The following is an 18,857-nucleotide window of genomic DNA, read 5'->3' as shown; positions in this document are numbered from 1 at the left end:
CTTTACCAAACTGTGAGTGCCAAAAGGCCACAGCAGGGGAAAACCCCCTCCAAATCTTAGCTTTGACCATTTCCTTTTTCTGTGGGAGAAAGGTGCTGCTCTACAGGGACCTTTGGTCTGATTCAGTACAGAAATTGTTCCTTATGCTACTCAAATTCAACTTGAATCCACATAACATCGCCCCCCAGCTAGAAGGGTTTTAATTTTTTCATGCTGTTCATTCTCACTGTGTTTTATTTTAAACGTTAATATAGAATACACAGCTTTTTCAAAGTTGTCATTCACAAAAATCTGCAATTTGCTGTGCTAGAGGAACACACAGACACAGGTTTTGCCTCTTGGGAAAAGTGCATGTGGGAAGGACAAGGGCATTTCCCAAGGAGCCACACTGGAGATGCAGTGCCAGAGGTGGACAAAGCAGAGGATGTGAGAAAACGGGTAATTACACTTGCTGAATCCCAGTCATTAGTAATTCATGGTTATTTATGGCTCATTTGTACCTCACTCAGAGATCCCATTGACTGGCCCCCTCTGGGTCACACTGCAGAAATGGCAGAGGGGCATTAAAAGGGGAGGCCTGTAAACTTCTGCCTGTGTTCTAGATGGACCTGGCTTATTAAACCGTGAAAAGAGACACAAAAGATCACTTAAAAAAATAAGGAAAAGCATTTCTGCCCTGATATGAAGTCATTTAACGTGATTAATGCATATTTGGGAAAGAAAGGGCTCCACTTAAACTGCTTCCAGCGAAAGTCGAAGAGTCTCAGAAGTCCCAGCATTTCTCTGTGTTTTTATTGAAGCAAATGATAAAATTCCCTGTGGTTTTATTTTGAGTAGTGATCCACAGGAGCAGAGCCTGAGAACCCAACCAAGAGCATCTTAGTATGCTGCAGACAGTCCTGGCTCTGCCTTGGTAATACGTAAATGTGCTAATTACCAGCAAAATAAAAATTCCTTTATTTCCAGGGTCTTTTTCCCAAGATTTTCCATTTGCAAGTTAACGGTTTGGAGAACAAATGTATTCTGTGCTCTTCAGGGAAAGAATTTTTCCTTGCTCTGAACTGTTTTGTCATGGATGGCTCGCAAGGTGGAAGGGAAGTGCACACACATGGAAACAGTCTATTACTAAACAATATAATTCTGGGGTTTTCAAAAAGAGGGAGACTGTACATATGAGGGAAATAAAAGAGGGATTAGATGGAGCTGCAAGAAGAATTAACCTATATTTTGAACCTTTTTTCTCCAATTCCTGAGGAAAAGGGGGGTTATAAAATGGGCTTTTTGCTGCTCTTGCTCCTATAAAAATCTTTAAAGTTGTGCTGCTTTTTCTTAGTATGCAGACTCCTTAAGAACTCACTAAAGAAGTGAATCAGACCATAAAGAGCATTTTAAATGGAGCACAGACGTCTGTAGTCTAACAGAACTAGCATTTTTATAGTGCACTTCCCAAGGATTTGCATGAATTTCTACAAAGAAAAGCTGCTTACTCATTCTTAGGCAAAAAAGTTTTTTTCTCTGTGACATTTGTGAGACACAGAAGAGCCAACAAGCTGTACAATGCATACAAATGTTTATCATGCATGGCATTAAACCCACAGAAATCAGTCTAAATTAATGGGAAAAAATAATTTACTGAAACCCGTCTGGTTTCTGCTGTGTGCTCCCAACATCCAGAAAACAATGTTAGATGCTATTGCTGCAAAAATAAAATACAAAATAATTATAACTACACTGTTCTGCACAGGGATTTCTCAACCTTTCAGTAACTACTTCCACCAGTGCCCAGAGTCACTTCATCTGTACTACTGCAGATGATGTTTGCTCATTCCCTGAGCATCCTCCCCCCTTTTCTCTTCTGCCAGCCCTTTCCTGCCACAGCCCTGTCCCAATGTCCCCTCACAGGGGCTCCTTGTGTGCTCCTGCTGTGGCTGCAAGTGGGGAACTGGGAATCAGCTCCAGGAACATCCCTGTGTAGAGAACCCAGGTGTGTTAATTCTGCTCTCACAGGAAAAGACAAACCCACCACTACTGGGGTTTCCATAAGCACTGTATCAGAAGGAAAAGAAAATCAGAATTGGTTGCAACCAGGAGGAAATTTTGTCCACTTGTAAACAAGTGACATATTTTGGTATACCTGAAAGCCTCTAATTTATGTCTGTCATTAAAAAGTGGCAATTAATTAGCCTTCTCTTCCAGAGGAATAAGGTAAATCACTTACCTTGCTCAATAATTAAACAGCAGCTATTGATAAAGTGACATTTATGATAGCACAACCGTGTACTATCCTGCCTCATACCTCAAACAAAAATAAGAATGTGTTTTCTTGTACCAGAGAACAATTCTGCCATCCCAACCTTGGCTGCAAATTCCCATTGCCTTGCACAGGAGGTCCAGCCTTGTCCTCACAGTGTGAAGGCTGGAAGGCTCCAGCCTCTGGACCCTGTGCCAATTCTGACCTCAGGAAATTAGCATCTAAACAGTGGCACTTGGCTCAGGAATCGCTGGAGGATCCCCAACCTCTCAGTAGAATAATTGTTAAAGTAAAAGCACATACATAAATATAAAAACGTGCAAAAATCTGTCTTTGCAAAAGGTATTTCACTGTGACATATCCAGAATTAATAAAAGGAGATTTCAACAGGAGAGATGCCAAATGCCTTGTACAGCTCCAGCAGAGAGAATCCATTGTATATCCAATCCTTACACACTCACAGCCCTGGAAAATTATATGGAAAGCCATCTCCTAGTGAGGCGGAGCAAATTCTTCACAAGCCTTAAGAGATATAAGGGTTTTTCCTGGCTTTTTCTTTCCCCTTTTCTCCTTGTTGAGAGCATCACTGATCACAAATTACCACTTTGTTTTTTCTACTTAACATGTAGCTACCAACTAAGAGAGATTTGAAAACAGACTCAGGAAGGGGTTGGGTCTCATCAACCCTACATCCCCCCAAAATTCTACTGCCTGGTTTTACCCTTTTATCTCCAAGGTAGCACTCAAACATTTCCAGCCTTTTTCATGGCTCTTAGGAGTCAAATCTCAAACTACAGCACGTATTTGCTGCATTCTCACCTCCCAAAGTGTCATGGGATGTTCCTCAGCAATTCCACCTGGTGTTTATGGTTCCTCAATGAAGTTCTGCTGCTTCCATTTGGGGCCAGATGCAACATCAGATTTTTTTAAAATTCTTCTTTAATTAATTCCTGTTTATTTTTCTGACCATTTACTTCTTGGGTATAGGACTTAATGAGAGTTCCATGATCAAAATGAGAGTTTAAGACATTGTTTCTTTCTTTGCTGGGGTCACTCATTTGGATTTGTGCCATAGCTTCTCCTCTTCTGCCTTTGGGCATCAGCTCTCTTTTTCTCAATTACAAATATACATCACTTCTACCTTAATTGACCATGGCAGCATTTTCCTTTCCCTTATCTGAGTTTGGCCAGGGAAAGCTGGTGGCACACTGGGTTTCATAACTTCTTGATTTGCTGTTAATGTCCTCTCTCAGTCAGAGCTTGAGCTGAGGCACTGAAAAAGCAAAACACCTCTTGACTCCAGTGAGCATCAAATCAAGCTCAAGTGTCTATTTTGTTTTCATTCCAAGTATTAAAACTTCCAGGAGACACAGACCTCCCAGACAAGATTATGCCATTTTTAGCTATAGATTTCTTGCTGCCTCTACAGATTTCTTGGTCCTCTCCCCAGCCTACTTTAGTGCAGAAGAACATACAGTACATACTATAAAATAAAATATTGTAAATGCTATTTCCATTTCATAATCAATGCATAGCTTCTAGTAAAAAATAAAAATAAAAATCAAGCATCCCTTCCTTATTTACTGTTTTTTATTTACTTATTTACTTATTTTCTGGTCCTAATACAGAGTATTTGTGTCCCTGCCTCATGCAGACCCCACTGTCTGGCTGCACCACAAATTTCATCCGAGTCCACTCACCTCTGTTTAACTCCAGTCACTGCACTTTATCTACAGCTTTCTCCATATTCAGTGTATTTCCAGTGCTAAGAAAGTCCAAAAGCTAATCATTTCACCCTTTCAGACAAGTTAATTTATCCATCTTTTGTGCCATGAAAGATCCCATTGTCTCTGTCACGTGGTGTGTTCCTCAGAAATTATGCATATTTGTAGGTTTTGGCAGTTTCTGAAGCATTAGTGTGCATGAATTTTTTTCTTTTTTCTGTGTTATTTCAGATGTAGCTGTTTATAAGGAAAAAAAATTGCTGAGCACAATTCAGCAGCATTAGGATAAAGTCTAGAAATATAAAGTCCCCCTTTTTTTTTAACAAATCAAAGCTGTACATATTTATTTATTTATTATGTAATTTTTGGCTTTTAAGCACTGGGAATAATTATTTGACAATTGTAACAAATTTTCCAGATGGAAACTAAGCATATTAGTATCACCTATTTGCCAGACTCAGGATGAGAGACAATTACTACACAGACACCAGAAATCAGGCTATTGAGATCATCCCAGTATATTTCTCTTCTGCACCATTTTTGTGTTACTAAAAATAAAATACCAATACCTGCTACTTTTTCTAGACTAAATAGCAATTTATCTCTGTTATGCATAAGCAGACTTGGGAATTACTGCTTTTTATTATCCAAATATTTAGCATTGCCATCCTCATTTCCCTTTAATGGAAAATAGTATCATTGGTGTGCTGAGATGGGAAATGCTTAAAAAAAAAAGTAATTACAAACTATTCACTGTTCAGTATTTGCCACATATTATGGCACTTACTGCAGGTTTTTTAGGAACCAGCTTCAGGAATGTAAAGCACTTTTAAGCATATTTTTGTGTCACTGTGTATTCTTTCCACATTTGTTAGAGGAGTTCTGACCACGTCTCATGGATCAGCATCCACCCCGGTGGCCAAGGCTGCTGATGAGAACAGGAACCTGCAGAGTTAAAGGTTCCCACTCAGCTGGGGTTTAGGAATCAGCCTCTTGTAAGGGATCCACAGGCTGACCCCAAAACCATTCATCACGTGGACAGCTACTGTCCAGAGCATTGTTTGCCTAACATGATGTGGGTGCTGCCACAGCTCATAGAAATATTAACTTTTAAAGACAAAATCCCCAACCATATCTTTGAAGTGGGCTAAGAAACCCACAATAACAGCAGTAGAGTGACTTACGCTTTCATCTCACTGTAATCATTGCCATCTTACCAAACCCATACTTTAAAATTGTATACACATCAAATACAGTCCTGCTTGTAGAGTTACCAATTTACCAGCCAAAAGCTGAATGCCAGGAAGTCACAAACCTTTTCTTCACAAGGTCCCTCTGCAGCAGGAGAGGGTTTAGATTAAAATTTAGCTGGCTCATCACCCCAGTTCTAAAGTCTGGTCCTGTGTCCTTCCTCCTGGCTGTGCAGCACCTTTTCTTTTCCATGGCATTAGCAGCTTGCAGACAACACAGTCAGGAAACTACTTGGAAATAATTCCTGTAGTAACAATTTATGACAGAGCCCAGCTACCACCGCCTGTTCCTTGCGTGACACCAACCTGTCCTTGAAGTTATGATTATTTATGTAACAATTGCATAGGAGAGCACAAAGAGGATGCCAGTCCACGGATTTGCAGGAATAAAAGTGTCCTAAGGAACCTAAATTAAAATGCAGGCCTGTGCTAAACTGTCTCTGATCCAGGGTCGTTATAGAATTTGGGAATGAACTGGAAATCTGTCCTCTGGGGGATTTTTTTACCAGGTTTTACTATAAAGATGGAGAAAGGATCTTCATAAATAGTTTCCTGCTCAAGAGTTATTCTGAGCACACTTCTGAAAACCATTATACGCTGCAATTTAGATTCTTTTATTTTGATTGCTTGTTGAGTTGTACCAAAAAACAACAACAACAAAAAAATTAGGATGCACACAGTAAAATGTGCAACGTTTAATTTGCAGCAAATAATAAAACTCAAGCCAAACTCAGCATTTCCTTTTTCCACAGAAAACATTACGCTGAACCTAATTTTACAGCTGTACAAACTGTTTTAAAGTAATCTGCTCAATTGGGCGAGTTAATGATATTTAATTTGACCAGGCCAAACTTTGCACGCTGTGCATTACTGGGAGCAATCGTGTGCAGTGCAAGTGTTTGTGTGATGTAAATGTCATGCTAACACCTTCCCCTCTCAGCTGGCTTCACAAAAATCCTGGTGTCATCACCTCTCTAAGGCAAACCCAAGATGACAGCAGGGAAAAAGTGTTGCACAAGGTAATTCAGCAGGAATTTACCCTTTTCAATCTATTCTGCACTCACGTTAAACCTCTTTACATCAGTCAGTTTTTTGCCCTGGGCAATATGTTAAATATGGGCTAAATTCAGTTATTGTGCTGAGTAATGTTCTCCTTCAGGTGGCCCACTTGATTTAATGTGATTAAACTGTGCAGAGTGTGTACCTAGTGCAGTGTGTGGATTCTCTTCTCTTCCCAATTCCATGTCTCCTGTTATTTCTCTCCACTACCCTAAAATGGAGTTTTTTATTGCAGTGACTGAGTACTACCGTCATGTTTCATCTGAAAAATTGTTTATCAGACCCAAATACATAGTTTTGTAGTTTTGGTTTTGTTCAGCAAAGGGTGAAGAGTCTAAAAAGCAAAACAAATCTAGAAAAACTACAGGAGAATCAATAACTTGTTGTGTTTGAACAAGGGCTGAGGGATTTCTAATCTGCAAGAAACAAATGGGGTGCTGGTTTGTACTTCACCTCAAAGAGCGAGCCCAGTGAAATCTATCACAATAAAAGGCAGAGCAGAGGATTTGTAAAGTTGCTGTGGAGAAAAGGGAAAATGAGAGACGCGCAAAGATTGCGGGGATCGTTCCCGGCGCCCGGGGATGGCTGGAAGCTGAGCCCAGGTCCCTGACGGCTTTGCTGCTTTCTCCCCACAGGTGAATGGGAAGGATTTATCCAAAGCCACCCACGAGCAGGCGGTGGAAGCGTTCAAAACCGCCAAGGAGCCCATCGTGGTGCAGGTGCTGAGGAGGGCCCCGCGCGCCAAGGCGCACGAGCCGCAGCTGGTGGACGTGGGCACCCAGACCGACATCACCTTCGAGCACATCATGGCCCTCAGCAAGATGGGCTCGCCCAGCCCTCCCGTCCCCGTGCTGGACCCCTACCTGCTGCCTGAAGAGTAAGCCATGCTTTTCTGAGCCTCAAAAAACCCCTTGTGTGGCATGTTAGGAGTTCACAACCTCACCTGACTCGCTGGTAAACATGTACTCCCAGAAGTAGCCAGGATTCATCCACCACTCAGCCATAACTCACGGCATTTTCATTTTTCCTACGCATTAGCGGGACATTACTCACATGAGTAATGCCGCCGAGTCACAACATGGCCTCATAAAGCTCATTTTTTTTTGCTGGCATTTGATGGATAAAGTTATTGCATTTTGTAATTCCTCTCACTGCCTCTTTGGGTTGCTTATGTTTTAACTTTATTTTTTATGGCTACCATAAATTCTGTAATGCTAAGAGCTGCTACATTCTGTTCCAGTGTATTAATTACTTTATTATAACCCTGCAGCGCTGTTACTCGAATAAGTTATTTCCTGGGACTAAAATGACTTACCAGTGTTGTCATGGATGTTTTAGAATCAAATTTTAATTATTGTTAATGGTAATTTGATGCTTTTTGTACTTACAAATACAAATGACAATTATCTCCTGGCGCACACGCCCCCCGCCCTCACATGCTGTTGGAGAGGCAAACAGCTCCCCAAGGAGCCCCTGCAGATTGCCTGTCATCCTGCCACGCAAATCCACGGGGAGCTGGGAGTGGAAGGGATTCTGACCCTCTCAGTTGCTGTGTGTGAGACACTGATCTGCTCAAGCCACAGAAATTCCTGCTTTTGAGGCGATCCTGAGCGTGGTGAGAGGCAGGAGGGGTGTGCACCCACCCTCCCAGCGTGCCTCTCCTGGGAAATGGGGTTTGGGTTCAAACAGCCCTGCCAGCACCCCTGGGAAATGGGGTTTGGGTTCACACAGCCCTGCCAGCACTCCTGGAAATGGGGTTTGGGTTCACACAGGCACGGATCCTGCACTGCCCCTGAGCGCCTTTCACAGCACATTAACTCCCACACATTGAGCCAGGAGTGTGTGCAGTGTCTGCTCCCCTCCTGACCCTCTGCTGATGCTGGAGGATGGTTCCAGCCAATATTCCCAGCCCATTGAAAATTCAAACGCAGCAGCACGATTTAGTGGAAATACTTGACAAAAGGCTGGAGCTTTGAGCTTGCAGGGAACAAACAGCAGGGCTTGGAGCCTGTGGAGAGGACATGATTATTCCTAGGGCCCCGACACCACCTCCCAACCTCAGCTGCAGTAGGGGCTTTTAGTACCTCTGAGCTGCCAACTGAAAAACCAGTTACACTTAGAAAATGGCAAAGATTAATTCCTGATGAATCATTTAGGAAAAAAAAAATCTTCCCTGTGAGGGTGGTGAGGCCCTGGCACAGGGTGCCCAGAGAAGCTGTGGCTGCCCCATCCCTGGAAGTGTCCAAGGTTGGAGCAACCTGGTCTAGTGGAAAGTGTCCCTGCCCATGGCAGGGGTGGAACAAGATTTTCCTTGAGGTGCCTTCCACCCCAAACTCTTCCATGATTTTACCATTTCATGATTTAGGTCTCAACATTCCTGGATTATTCCAGCTTTGCCTTATCAACTTCATATTGTTCCTCAGCCATTAGACAGATCCCAGCTGCTGGATCACCAGTGAGCTGGAGGTGTTGGTGCTCCCTCTCAGATCTCAGGGTGTGCTGTCACCCAGCATGTGAAAGCAGTCATTATTTCCTAGTGTTTCCTCTCACTCTCCCAATTCCATTCACATTAATCTCTAACAACTTGACTCTGCTAGCCAATTAGCAGATGCTGTTACATAAATAGCCTCAGAATGTATCTAGTTAACAGAGAATTAAAGGGAGTTTACTTTCACTGCAGATAAAACAATCCAGCACAGAAAATAGCGATCACAAGAGTTCACACTGCTTACAACTTCCAAAGTAAAGGCAGTGGAAGTGTGGGAGAGCTCAAGCAGTAAAAAGCAGCAGGCATCCCTCCTTCAATACATGGAATTTTCATTTAAAACACTAACTGGGATAAGTGGTGTAGCTCATAGAATTAACCACATGCAGCTCCTCGGTGTGGGGGTTAGTCCATCATCTCCCCTACAAGCTTGGAATGCATTATTAAGTTCCACTAAAGTCCTGAGTGCTGCCCTAAAAAATACCTTTTTTTTCCAGCCATCCAGCTGTGCATGAATACTATGACCCAAATGACTACATGGGAGGAATTCATCAAGAAATGGACCGGGATGAGTTGGAATTAGAGGTACTATTAAAATAACTATTTCCTTTCCATACACACCTCAAGGTCTTTGATTTGTATAAAGTGAAAAGACTTTTCAAAGCAGATACTTGTGATAACATTGTTCACCAGTTGCTGATACCTTTATCACTCCATTGAGCTGTGAGCCAGGCACTGACGATCTTCAGCTAACAACTTAACATGAATAATGAAGTAATTGATTCCTTTAATTAAATTCTGTGTAAGTGTGCTGATTTAGGCTTTCTGAAAATCTGAAAGGCTCTGCTGAGTGGCAGCACCTCTTCCACACAACCACAGTAAAAATCTGTGAGTTTCCTTTAAATGTTTCCTGGCTGAGAAACAGATGTTCTTGATCATATAATTTTGAAGTATATTAACTTTACAAGACAAGGCCAGGATAGATTTGCCACTAAAGTAAGCTGTTCCTCCCATTTTCATTACTTAAATGACATATGCATACATTTGAAATTACAGATAATAAAAGTTGAACTACTCATGAAGGTATGCAAACCCTTTTCCCTGCCAAATCTTTAAAAATCACTTTTGGTTTTAGTGCTTGTATATCCCATCAGAAGTTCATCTTCAGTTTTCTCATTCCTAATTTTAATAACCTGCTCCCAACCATTCAAGGTGCAGCACAGAAACTGTGGGGTTCTGCAAGATCCTTAAGCAGTACTGACCCAGTGAAGTGTTTTCAATTATTTGTAATAAATAGTAGCAAAATATCCCAATAGTTCTAAATACTGCCAGCAATGCCTGACCCAGCTGATCTATCCAAGATCATGAGTAAGAGAATATTTTATACCTAGCTTGCACTTCTGATTTCTTACATCCTGGCCCTGCTAACACCTACTTGTCAAAGCAAGCAGTGCTGACCTGCCTGAAATTCTGCTGAAATCATTGTGGATTTATCAACAGCTTCAGTGGGAGCAGAGTTCAGTCGTTCTATGAGCACCAGGTTGTTTCCTTCTATAAAAGTGTTTGCAGGATCAAGGACTAAAACCCCATAAAAAGTTTGCAAGCTGTTCTCAAATTCTGCAGATCTGGTAGCAATTCATCTCTGTATACAAACATAAATCAAAGGCAGGATAAATTCAAAGTGCCAGTAAAACAAATGCTACTTAGCAGACTTCAAGGCCTTACTTTTCAAACAAGGGCCTTTTCATTTTTTTCCCCTTTAAATAAAAACAAATACAATAAAGTTTTCAGTCTCAAAGGAAAATGTAGACCAAATCAGTGTTTTCTACCGGTATCTTTCCAAAATCTACCTTTTAGGAAATCTAATATTGCAGATAAATTATAATGTTTCCATTAGAAGGTGAACCAGTTGAGCTGAAAACAGTTTAAACACACACACTCCAGTAGCCAAACCTTAATATGCCTTAAACCACAACATTAATAATTCTGACATTGATATAGTACTTGATGGCCAAAGGTGATCAGCTCAGTAACACAGGCAGATGAGCATTAGGAAAGTCTCTGTGGCCTAATAGTATTTCTTAAAAACCTCTAAAGATTCCTGTTCAAATTGTAAAGACTATGATCAATGGTAAGGTCAAAGTGCTAACAGGGACTCAACTGGCTGGTTGCTTTTTTGTTTGCCTTTTGATAGATATGTTTTAAAAGACCACAAAGGCACTGTTTCATTGACTGCAGCAGGAATGTCGAAAGTAAGAAAGCCATCAAGTCAGCCTTCTGGGTTTCTATGTCTATAAAATGTGCTTTGAATTTAAATCAGAAGCTCCTCATCTAAACTTTTATGGTCTATAACTGACTGGTTAGTGATTTGTAACAAGCAAACAAGACAAAAAAGGTGAAATAGCCAAGTTCCCAACAAACCTCCAATGTAAATATCCATAGGAAGGAATTTATGCTGGCAGTATTGCTGAGGTGCCAAAATTGCATTCTCGGTTTTATCTCAACATTTGTCTCAAAATTGATGACTCAGAGGTAACTGCCATATATTCTCTGCTACAAAAATAAATAAATACCATTCCTTTTCTTTTGAAGTTGCCATGCCGCAAGTAAAGAGGAACTAAATTGTGAACTCCTACTTTATTATAAATTAAAAGTACATTCATTCTTCACGGAGGCCCAGCTAGAAGTCATTTCAGGCTCATAAAGGAAGAATAATGTCACTCCAGGATTCCCCAGCAGTGTTATGCATTAATATGTTTATTCAAACAAGTCTGTCCAGCTGTCAGACACAGCCCAAGCGAGGGCTCTCTCAGTGGAACTTTCTCACATTACAAAGGAGAACATTCTGCCTCAAAAAGGGGCCTGTTCCCTCCCATTTGCCTTTCTGTCTTCACCCTTCCCAATATGCAACTTGTATGTAAGGCCTTCCAGAAAAAGAACTGAACTCAACTGAATGGTTAGTTGGGAGTCAGTGAGGCTTGGAGATGAAAATTGCATTAAATGTTTGCTACTGCTGAGAAATTTCCCTCTGATACTCTCACTCAGTCTTGGACAGAAATGAAGCACTCCTGTCAAAAGACTGAAAGAGGACACCAAATCTGTTCAAAGAGCTTTTTGCCCACCCAGTGCAGAGCTCCCAGTGTTCCCAGCATGAAACCACAACAGCTGACCGGCAAAAGATCAACACTGAGCACACAAAAACGTGCTTCAGGATCTGAAACTAACGCTCCACTGCTTTTAGGAAACCACAAGTAAAAGCTGAGTACCAGAGTTTCAAGCTCTCCCCTTTGCTGTACTTTGCTACTTCAGTTGAAACTTTTCTTTTACTTCTCCAATAATCTGTTTGCAAGGGAGGTGAGAGGCGACTCTCTGAACATGAGAATTGGAAGGCTCCATCACAGGCACTCTGCAATTTTTATTCTGTCCTGGTTTGCAAAGCATTTCAAAGCATCTTTTATGTGAATATATTTCTTCTCTATGAAAACTCCAGCTCTGCAGGGAGCTGCACTGATCAGGAGCTTCTCAAGGCATTGCTGTGTCTCGGAATACAAAGAGCTGCAGCCCGAGCAGGCCTGCTTCAGGCAGTGATTGAATATGTAAAGGTTTAAAAAGCTTCACAGCTGTACTTTCTAACACAAATATTTGTATGTTCTCTGTTTGGAACAAACGCAGAAGTGGTAAAACATTTCATCTGGCTCACAAGCCAGCAGTGCAAGTTGTCCTCCCTGGGCTCTCGGGAGGTTTTCAGCCTGGCCTCAACACCCCGTGCTGTGTGAGAAAGGTCTGGATTATGGAGCTCTGCCCATCTGCTTGGCAGAGAGCCTGGCCAGCCTCCAAGTTATCTTACTGGGACACCCCAAACCTCTTTGCATTGGGGTGAGAAGCACTTTCCTTCAGCTTTCCCCAGCACCACTGGTGACCAAAGCTGGTCCAGCCTCTGTGGTCTGACAGGAATTCCCATCACAGAGCTGGGCTGCCACAGAAACCTCCAGGTAGATTTCAGCTTCTCTAGGGCAGGGAATTTTGGAAAGAAAATCTGGTTGATATAATTTTCTCCTTTGAAAAGGGAAGGGGTGGGATTTTCTTCCATTTACCTGTGTTGAAAACCACTTTGATATGAAAACACAAATTTAAAGATTACTTTTCTTAGGTTCAAGAATGCACGAACAAGATTTTTCCTCTTGCTGTGGCAGGGTCAGTTGCCAAAAAGTAGCAAGAAGGCTTTGTGCAGTATAAAAGGAAATAGTTCTTTATATTTATTTCCCTGACTTTCTTTTCTGCATGAAACCTATTAATGGAATAACAAAAAAAGGGGACCCTGCTGGTCAGGTATGGCAGAGGTCAGCACAGGAAAAAACCACCACATCTTACAGAAAGAGGGAGAAGGACAGAGCACTTGCCATGCAAGCTGTGGATGAGGCTTTCTGAGTGACTGAACTATTTTTACCCATCTGTCATTTCAGATCTCTACTGCTCATCTCTGTCTTGTTAGAGAAAGGACTCTGATTTTTATAAATTTGCAGGCAGGCCATAATTCTAAATCAGCAGTACAATAATTCAATAATCCTCTGCAAATGAAGGATCTTCTGAGCTTAGAGAGGTTAATTTACTATTATCACTTGCTCCTAATTCATTATGACGAGTGGTTGCAGGTATAATGTCACAGGGCACGTTCATTTCTTCTTGTCTTGCTGCAAATGCCAGATGGATTTCAGCAACCAGCTCTGTGAGCCCTCCTTGGCTCTGCATTTGATGAGGAGCCAATAATCTTTCAGACACTTCTCTTGCACAGACTATTTTGAAAGAGCATCCAAATCCTCCTTTGAACATCTCTCAAAATGTCACTTTTACCTGATCTGAAGAAGCAGATTTGAATTATCTGCGAGTGTAAAAATGTTCATAGACAGAATTTTCACATTTCTCATACTAACCCAGCCCCAACACTCCCACACTTTGTGGGCAGCACCTCTGCCTGCCAGCTGCAGGTGTGGAATAACCTCAGTGTGTCCCTTCCACTGCCCAGGAATTCAGCCCCTGAGACAAAACTGTAAGAAATGGCAAGCCCTGTGGCATTGAAAACACAGGAACTTACACTTTTAAAGTTCTCCAGGCCCATATTAATTTTCCTCTGTTTAATTAATTCCTGGTACAATCACTCAAGCTGCCATAATACCTGTACTTGCAGGTGCCAGTTTTCTATTTTCCCCTTTCATGTATCTCTGCATTACACAGACTTGCCTCTGAATATGGAAAATAACCTTTGCTTTGAAGATTCTGGTGTTGATTCTTCAACTCCAACTGGAATTACACACTTTTATCTCTCAAATATTTCAAACCTTTATGATTATATTAAAACTTCACTCATGCAAAGACCCATAGAAAGCAGCTGCTCCTATGTTTAAGTTCATAAAATTATCATATTTGGGTAGCATCAAATCCACTTTCTCTCTTCCTACCAAAGACTAGAGGGATTGTACCCAAGAGTAAGTCTGTCAACTAATTACTCATAAAAATTCAGGTTCTGAACACCTGCTCTATAAATTTTTTTCTGCTCTAGCTTTTTTTGCTGCTTTATTTCTGAGTGTCTTTTAAAACAACAGATAGTCCTTTTCCTTTCCAAAGAGATATTATTTAATTTACCAGATGATTTATTACCTTCCAGTGTATCACAGGTGACATCTCAGATGGAACAATTTTAATATAAACCCATACTTTATTATTAATGATGATACCCTTTATAGTTGTGCACTGTTTGAAACAGCCTATTGATAGTCAAAACATGTGGTAAGTAGGACAGAAAATAACACCTTGCTCCCTCCTGTCCTTCCACTCCAAGAGAGTTACACAGGATCTATCTAAGCAATGGCCAAAGTCACCATATTTTTCTGTTTGTTTTTTGTGGGTTTTTTTAACATTATAATTATTTTTTTGCACTGCCAGTATAGCAGGCAGAGCCACTGCATAAATTTCCTGCCATGCTTTCAAATCAATAAAATATATAAAAAGCAGTCCTGAAGGTAATGAAACTTTTTTGTTAAAGTATGCAGGGAATATGGGATTCCAGGCCTGAATGAGGCTCAATCCACAAATTCCCACCTCACCCCAAGGCTAAATGCAGCATAAACCCACTGACTGCTGTGGCATCCTGGAGGATCAGCTGAGATCAGAACTGAATCCACTTTGTCTCATCTTTCTTCTACAGAATCTCCATCTCCTCTCTAGAAAGCTCCAAAGCTTTGGAAATCTGAAGAAAACCCCGCTATTAAAGCATTGTGTTCAAACCTTTAAGTAACAAAAGAGGGGGGGGGGGAAGCACAGCAGTTCACCATGGATACTATTGATTGAAACCACTTAAATACCAGCTGAAATGTCACTGACATTTACAGCTACGCTTCTTTAGGGGGGAAAAAAAGAGAAATTACACATGTTGACAAGTAAATAACATGAGATTGCTGATCTTGGCAGCTGTCAGCTAGACACATCAATAAATTATTCATATCAGCTTGTTTTATTGCCTTGCCCCTTCCAAATGGCACAGGAACAGAGATGTCAGAAATAAGGAGCTGCGTTACCAGGACTTTTCCTGTGGAATAGCAGGTCCAGGCACAGATACAGGGGCAGGGTCTGCCCTGGGGCTGGGACACCCCTGGATCCCACTGTGTCCCTTTGCCTGCTCCCTTTTCCCTCTGCACCAGAGCCCAGATCTGCCTCTGTCCTGCCTGGCCTGAGGAGGAGAGAGACCTTGCCAAGCCTCGCTCACTCCCCTCACCTGAAGAAGTAAAAAACACAGCTCCAGATGTTTTCACATCTCTGTCTGCACAGCAAAATCCTTCCTCCCCAAGGCAGCATCCTCAGGACCAGCACAGCAGTCACAATAAGTTGGTTAAACACGTTAAATCCCCTCGGGATATCCCTCAGGAGCAAGAAGGCAGGACTGAAAGATGCCACAGGACGGTCCAGGAACATCCCACAGCCTGAGGGTATCTCCATGGGGTTTACAGCCCTTCCTGCCAACCAGTGTCACACAGCAGTGGCAAACACACAATTCAAAAAAAAAAAAAAAATAACCCTTAGGAATTCCTTGGGGGAAAAAAAGCATAGAGGAAGAACATCCATTTTTAAGATGGGTTAAATGTCCCTGAGATTAACAAGACCACCATGACCTGCTGAAACCAAACAGTTGCAAGATACTGAAATGCTTATTATGTTTCTATTACCAATTCCAAATGCTTTGCTGACAATATATTGATCTTCAGTCACACTTTTGAGAAATTTATTATATGACTTCATGAAAATTATACAATTTAAAGTAATGAAGTATTATAGTTTTTTTTTCTGAAAAGCCAGGGAATTTACCCTGCTTTTTAGGAAATATGTATCAGCTGTGACAAATATTGAAATCATACTTTAGAAGTATTTTAGCCTTTGAAGTCTTACCACTACATGAAATATAGGTAATTTTTCTTCCTTAAGATCAATAAAAGGTCTATTTTCAAAATGACTTCCTATTGATTGAAGGGTCAAAAATGTCCCAGGTATTGATTGTCTGCATATAATCACGTTTTGCTCAGTAAGTTAACCTCGTCTACAAGTGAAATGAAAAGACATCCACTATATCACTTAAGCAAAATATTTTCATTGCATTTGAAAAATTGCTTCCATCAGTCACCAGTGTCTCACTGACAATGTATTTTCCTTTTTTTTTTTTTAAACCTCAGGAAGTGGATTTACACAGAGTGAACAGCCAGGACAAGCTTGGCCTCACTGTCTGTTACAGAACAGATGATGAAGATGACATGGGTATTTATGTGAGTGAGGTAAGATTGAGCTGCTTTCCATAAGATACCATCTATTTGTCTTTTCAGCTGCATTGTTGGGCAGTTAAGGCATTCATCCTCTGTTTGTTCCATGTTGGATAAACAGCCAAAATGCAGTAATTGGAAGAAATCTAATTATTTGCCTTTTTTCCAAACTGAGCGCACTCCTGCTCCCACTGAAGTCAAATTTCATTATATTAACAATGTTCTGTTTCTGATGGTGCCTTCAGAGTATTTTCATATATTCCCCCTTTAATTTTTATTCTTGATTATTCCTGAAACTATATAAATTATAAAAACACCCACATGCTTATATTTGCAAACATCTGGGGCCCATTTGTCTCTCTTTGTCCCTTTCCATGAAAAAAATAGCATTTTACACAGCAACATTTCTTCACCACGCAGAGCCACTTCAAAGTAATTGCACCAGTTTGGGGAAAGAAACCCATAATTAAACCTAAAACCTTCCATTAAAAGGCACCACTCAGGAAATTCGGGGAAGTAAATACTGATCTCCCAAACCTGCAGAACACTCAGAATTCTCTTACTTTGCAGATCGACCCCAACAGCATCGCCGCGAAGGACGGGCGGCTCCGAGAAGGGGATCGCATTATCCAGGTACGTGTGGGGAGTGTCCAAAACCCCAGAATTCCCCTTCCTGCCCTCGTAACAAGGCTCTGCACGTGCTGTGCAGGGGGACGGAGCAGCCTCATGTGCCCAAACCAGCACATTCACCCAGCACTTCTCCGCACAAGGCTGGGGATGTGCGCGTGGATCCATCCAGCCAAGCGTCTCCATGGAGCTCGGCGCAGCAGTGCCCAGGTGGCCCTAGGAAAACACTTCAAAACACTTCATGGTGGTGTTTTTTTTCTTTAAAGATCAATGGCATCGAGGTGCAGAACCGAGAGGAAGCTGTGGCGCTTCTCTCCAGTGAGGAGAGCAAGAATATCTCCTTACTTGTGGCAAGACCGGAAATTCAGGTATGGCAGCAACAAAAAAACCCTCTCTTGAGTCATCATTAAAACAGTTGCTGTTTTGTGGAAAGAAGTACTTTCAAATTGTTTAACCTGTCTAAATCTACCAGACCTACCTAAAACCATATTATACACTTTGACTGCACATATATATATATGGTCTAAAATAATGGAATTCGGCAGTCACGGTACTTACATACATATTTTATATTAAAATTCAATTTCTAAGACATTTGGTGATTTATATGTGCTGCAATGCTATTACAAACATCAGTGTGAGGTATTATGAATGGTTTTGAGCCAGTTTTGAAGAACACACTGAACTCTAATTCCTATTGCTATTGATTATTCATTCATTAAAACACCTATTATTTAGCCCTTCACACACCGTCTCTTAAAGCACTTGAATACTGTCAAGAAGCCTCCTGAGCTGCAATAAAAGGTTGAACCAGATCCCTTTGTAGAGCAGGGATTAGCACAACAAAGGTGTTGAACAAACAGCCGGGAGCACCATTGTTTGATCTGTCTCTGCTCCAGTGCTGGGAGAGCAGCCCTTGCCAGAGCACCTGGAGACACGGGGTCAGGGTCATCACTGTTCTCTTAGCCTGGATATTTCTGATCTTTCCCTTGGGGATAACTGGGAATGGGAGTAAAAATGTCCTACAGACCCCAGCCAGATTTTCCTTCTGGCCCTTGATGCTGTCTCACAAGAGGCGTGTTTGAGCTTTGGACTCTGGAGTGTTTTTATACATCCTAATCAAGTTGTGCACAAACCAAAACTGCCTCAACTCTTAAAGTATTTCCATGGATCAAAAGACTGAGTTTTTTCATATGTAGAGGGCTGTTGAAGATAAAATCCCTGCTCTTGGAAATGGAGGCAGCTGTGGGAGGAGGTGGCACAGTCAATACCCACACTTAGCACAGGGACAGGCTCCTTCCCAAGACACGTCAGCACTGTCACAGAAGGGAATCTCCTGAGATTTCCCAACCACTGTCCACAAAGAAAAGCCATAATTTATGTCAGTCTTCAGTCTTTTGACAACAATTGGTTTGTTTTTTCCCTCCCTTTCCACACAGCTGGATGAAGGATGGATGGATGATGACAGAAACGATTTTCTGGATGACTTGCACATGGACATGTTAGAGGAACAGCACCACCAGGCAATGCAATTTACTGCCAGCATGCTTCAGCAGGTACTGCCCTTCTGGTGTGCAGGGCTGTCAAACTTCCCACTGCACTCACTAGTCAATATTGAGCTTGGCTGAATACACTTGGTGTCTCGAGTGACACTGAGAT

At 41.6% G+C, this 18,857-nt stretch overlaps 1 protein-coding gene across 2 annotated transcripts in view; it reads left to right on the top strand.

Annotated features, from left to right (window-relative positions):
* The window catches only part of PDZRN3 (PDZ domain containing ring finger 3), a 129,580-nt gene that overhangs the window by 105,952 nt on the left and 4,771 nt on the right, over window positions 1-18,857 (top strand). For both annotated transcript variants that reach the window (XM_015641206.1, XM_019008113.2), the window contains 6 exons: window positions 6,920-7,161; window positions 9,267-9,354; window positions 16,488-16,586; window positions 17,142-17,204; window positions 17,465-17,566; window positions 18,638-18,754. In XM_015641206.1, coding sequence (XP_015496692.1) covers window positions 6,920-7,161; window positions 9,267-9,354; window positions 16,488-16,586; window positions 17,142-17,204; window positions 17,465-17,566; window positions 18,638-18,754 — 711 coding nt within the window. The remainder of the gene's footprint in view (window positions 1-6,919; window positions 7,162-9,266; window positions 9,355-16,487; window positions 16,587-17,141; window positions 17,205-17,464; window positions 17,567-18,637; window positions 18,755-18,857) is intronic.

This window comes from Parus major, chromosome 12 (genome assembly GCF_001522545.3).
Source record: "Parus major isolate Abel chromosome 12, Parus_major1.1, whole genome shotgun sequence".
In the NCBI taxonomy this organism is placed as follows: domain Eukaryota; kingdom Metazoa; phylum Chordata; class Aves; order Passeriformes; family Paridae; genus Parus; species Parus major.
This window is presented reverse-complemented; position numbering and strand designations above follow the sequence as displayed.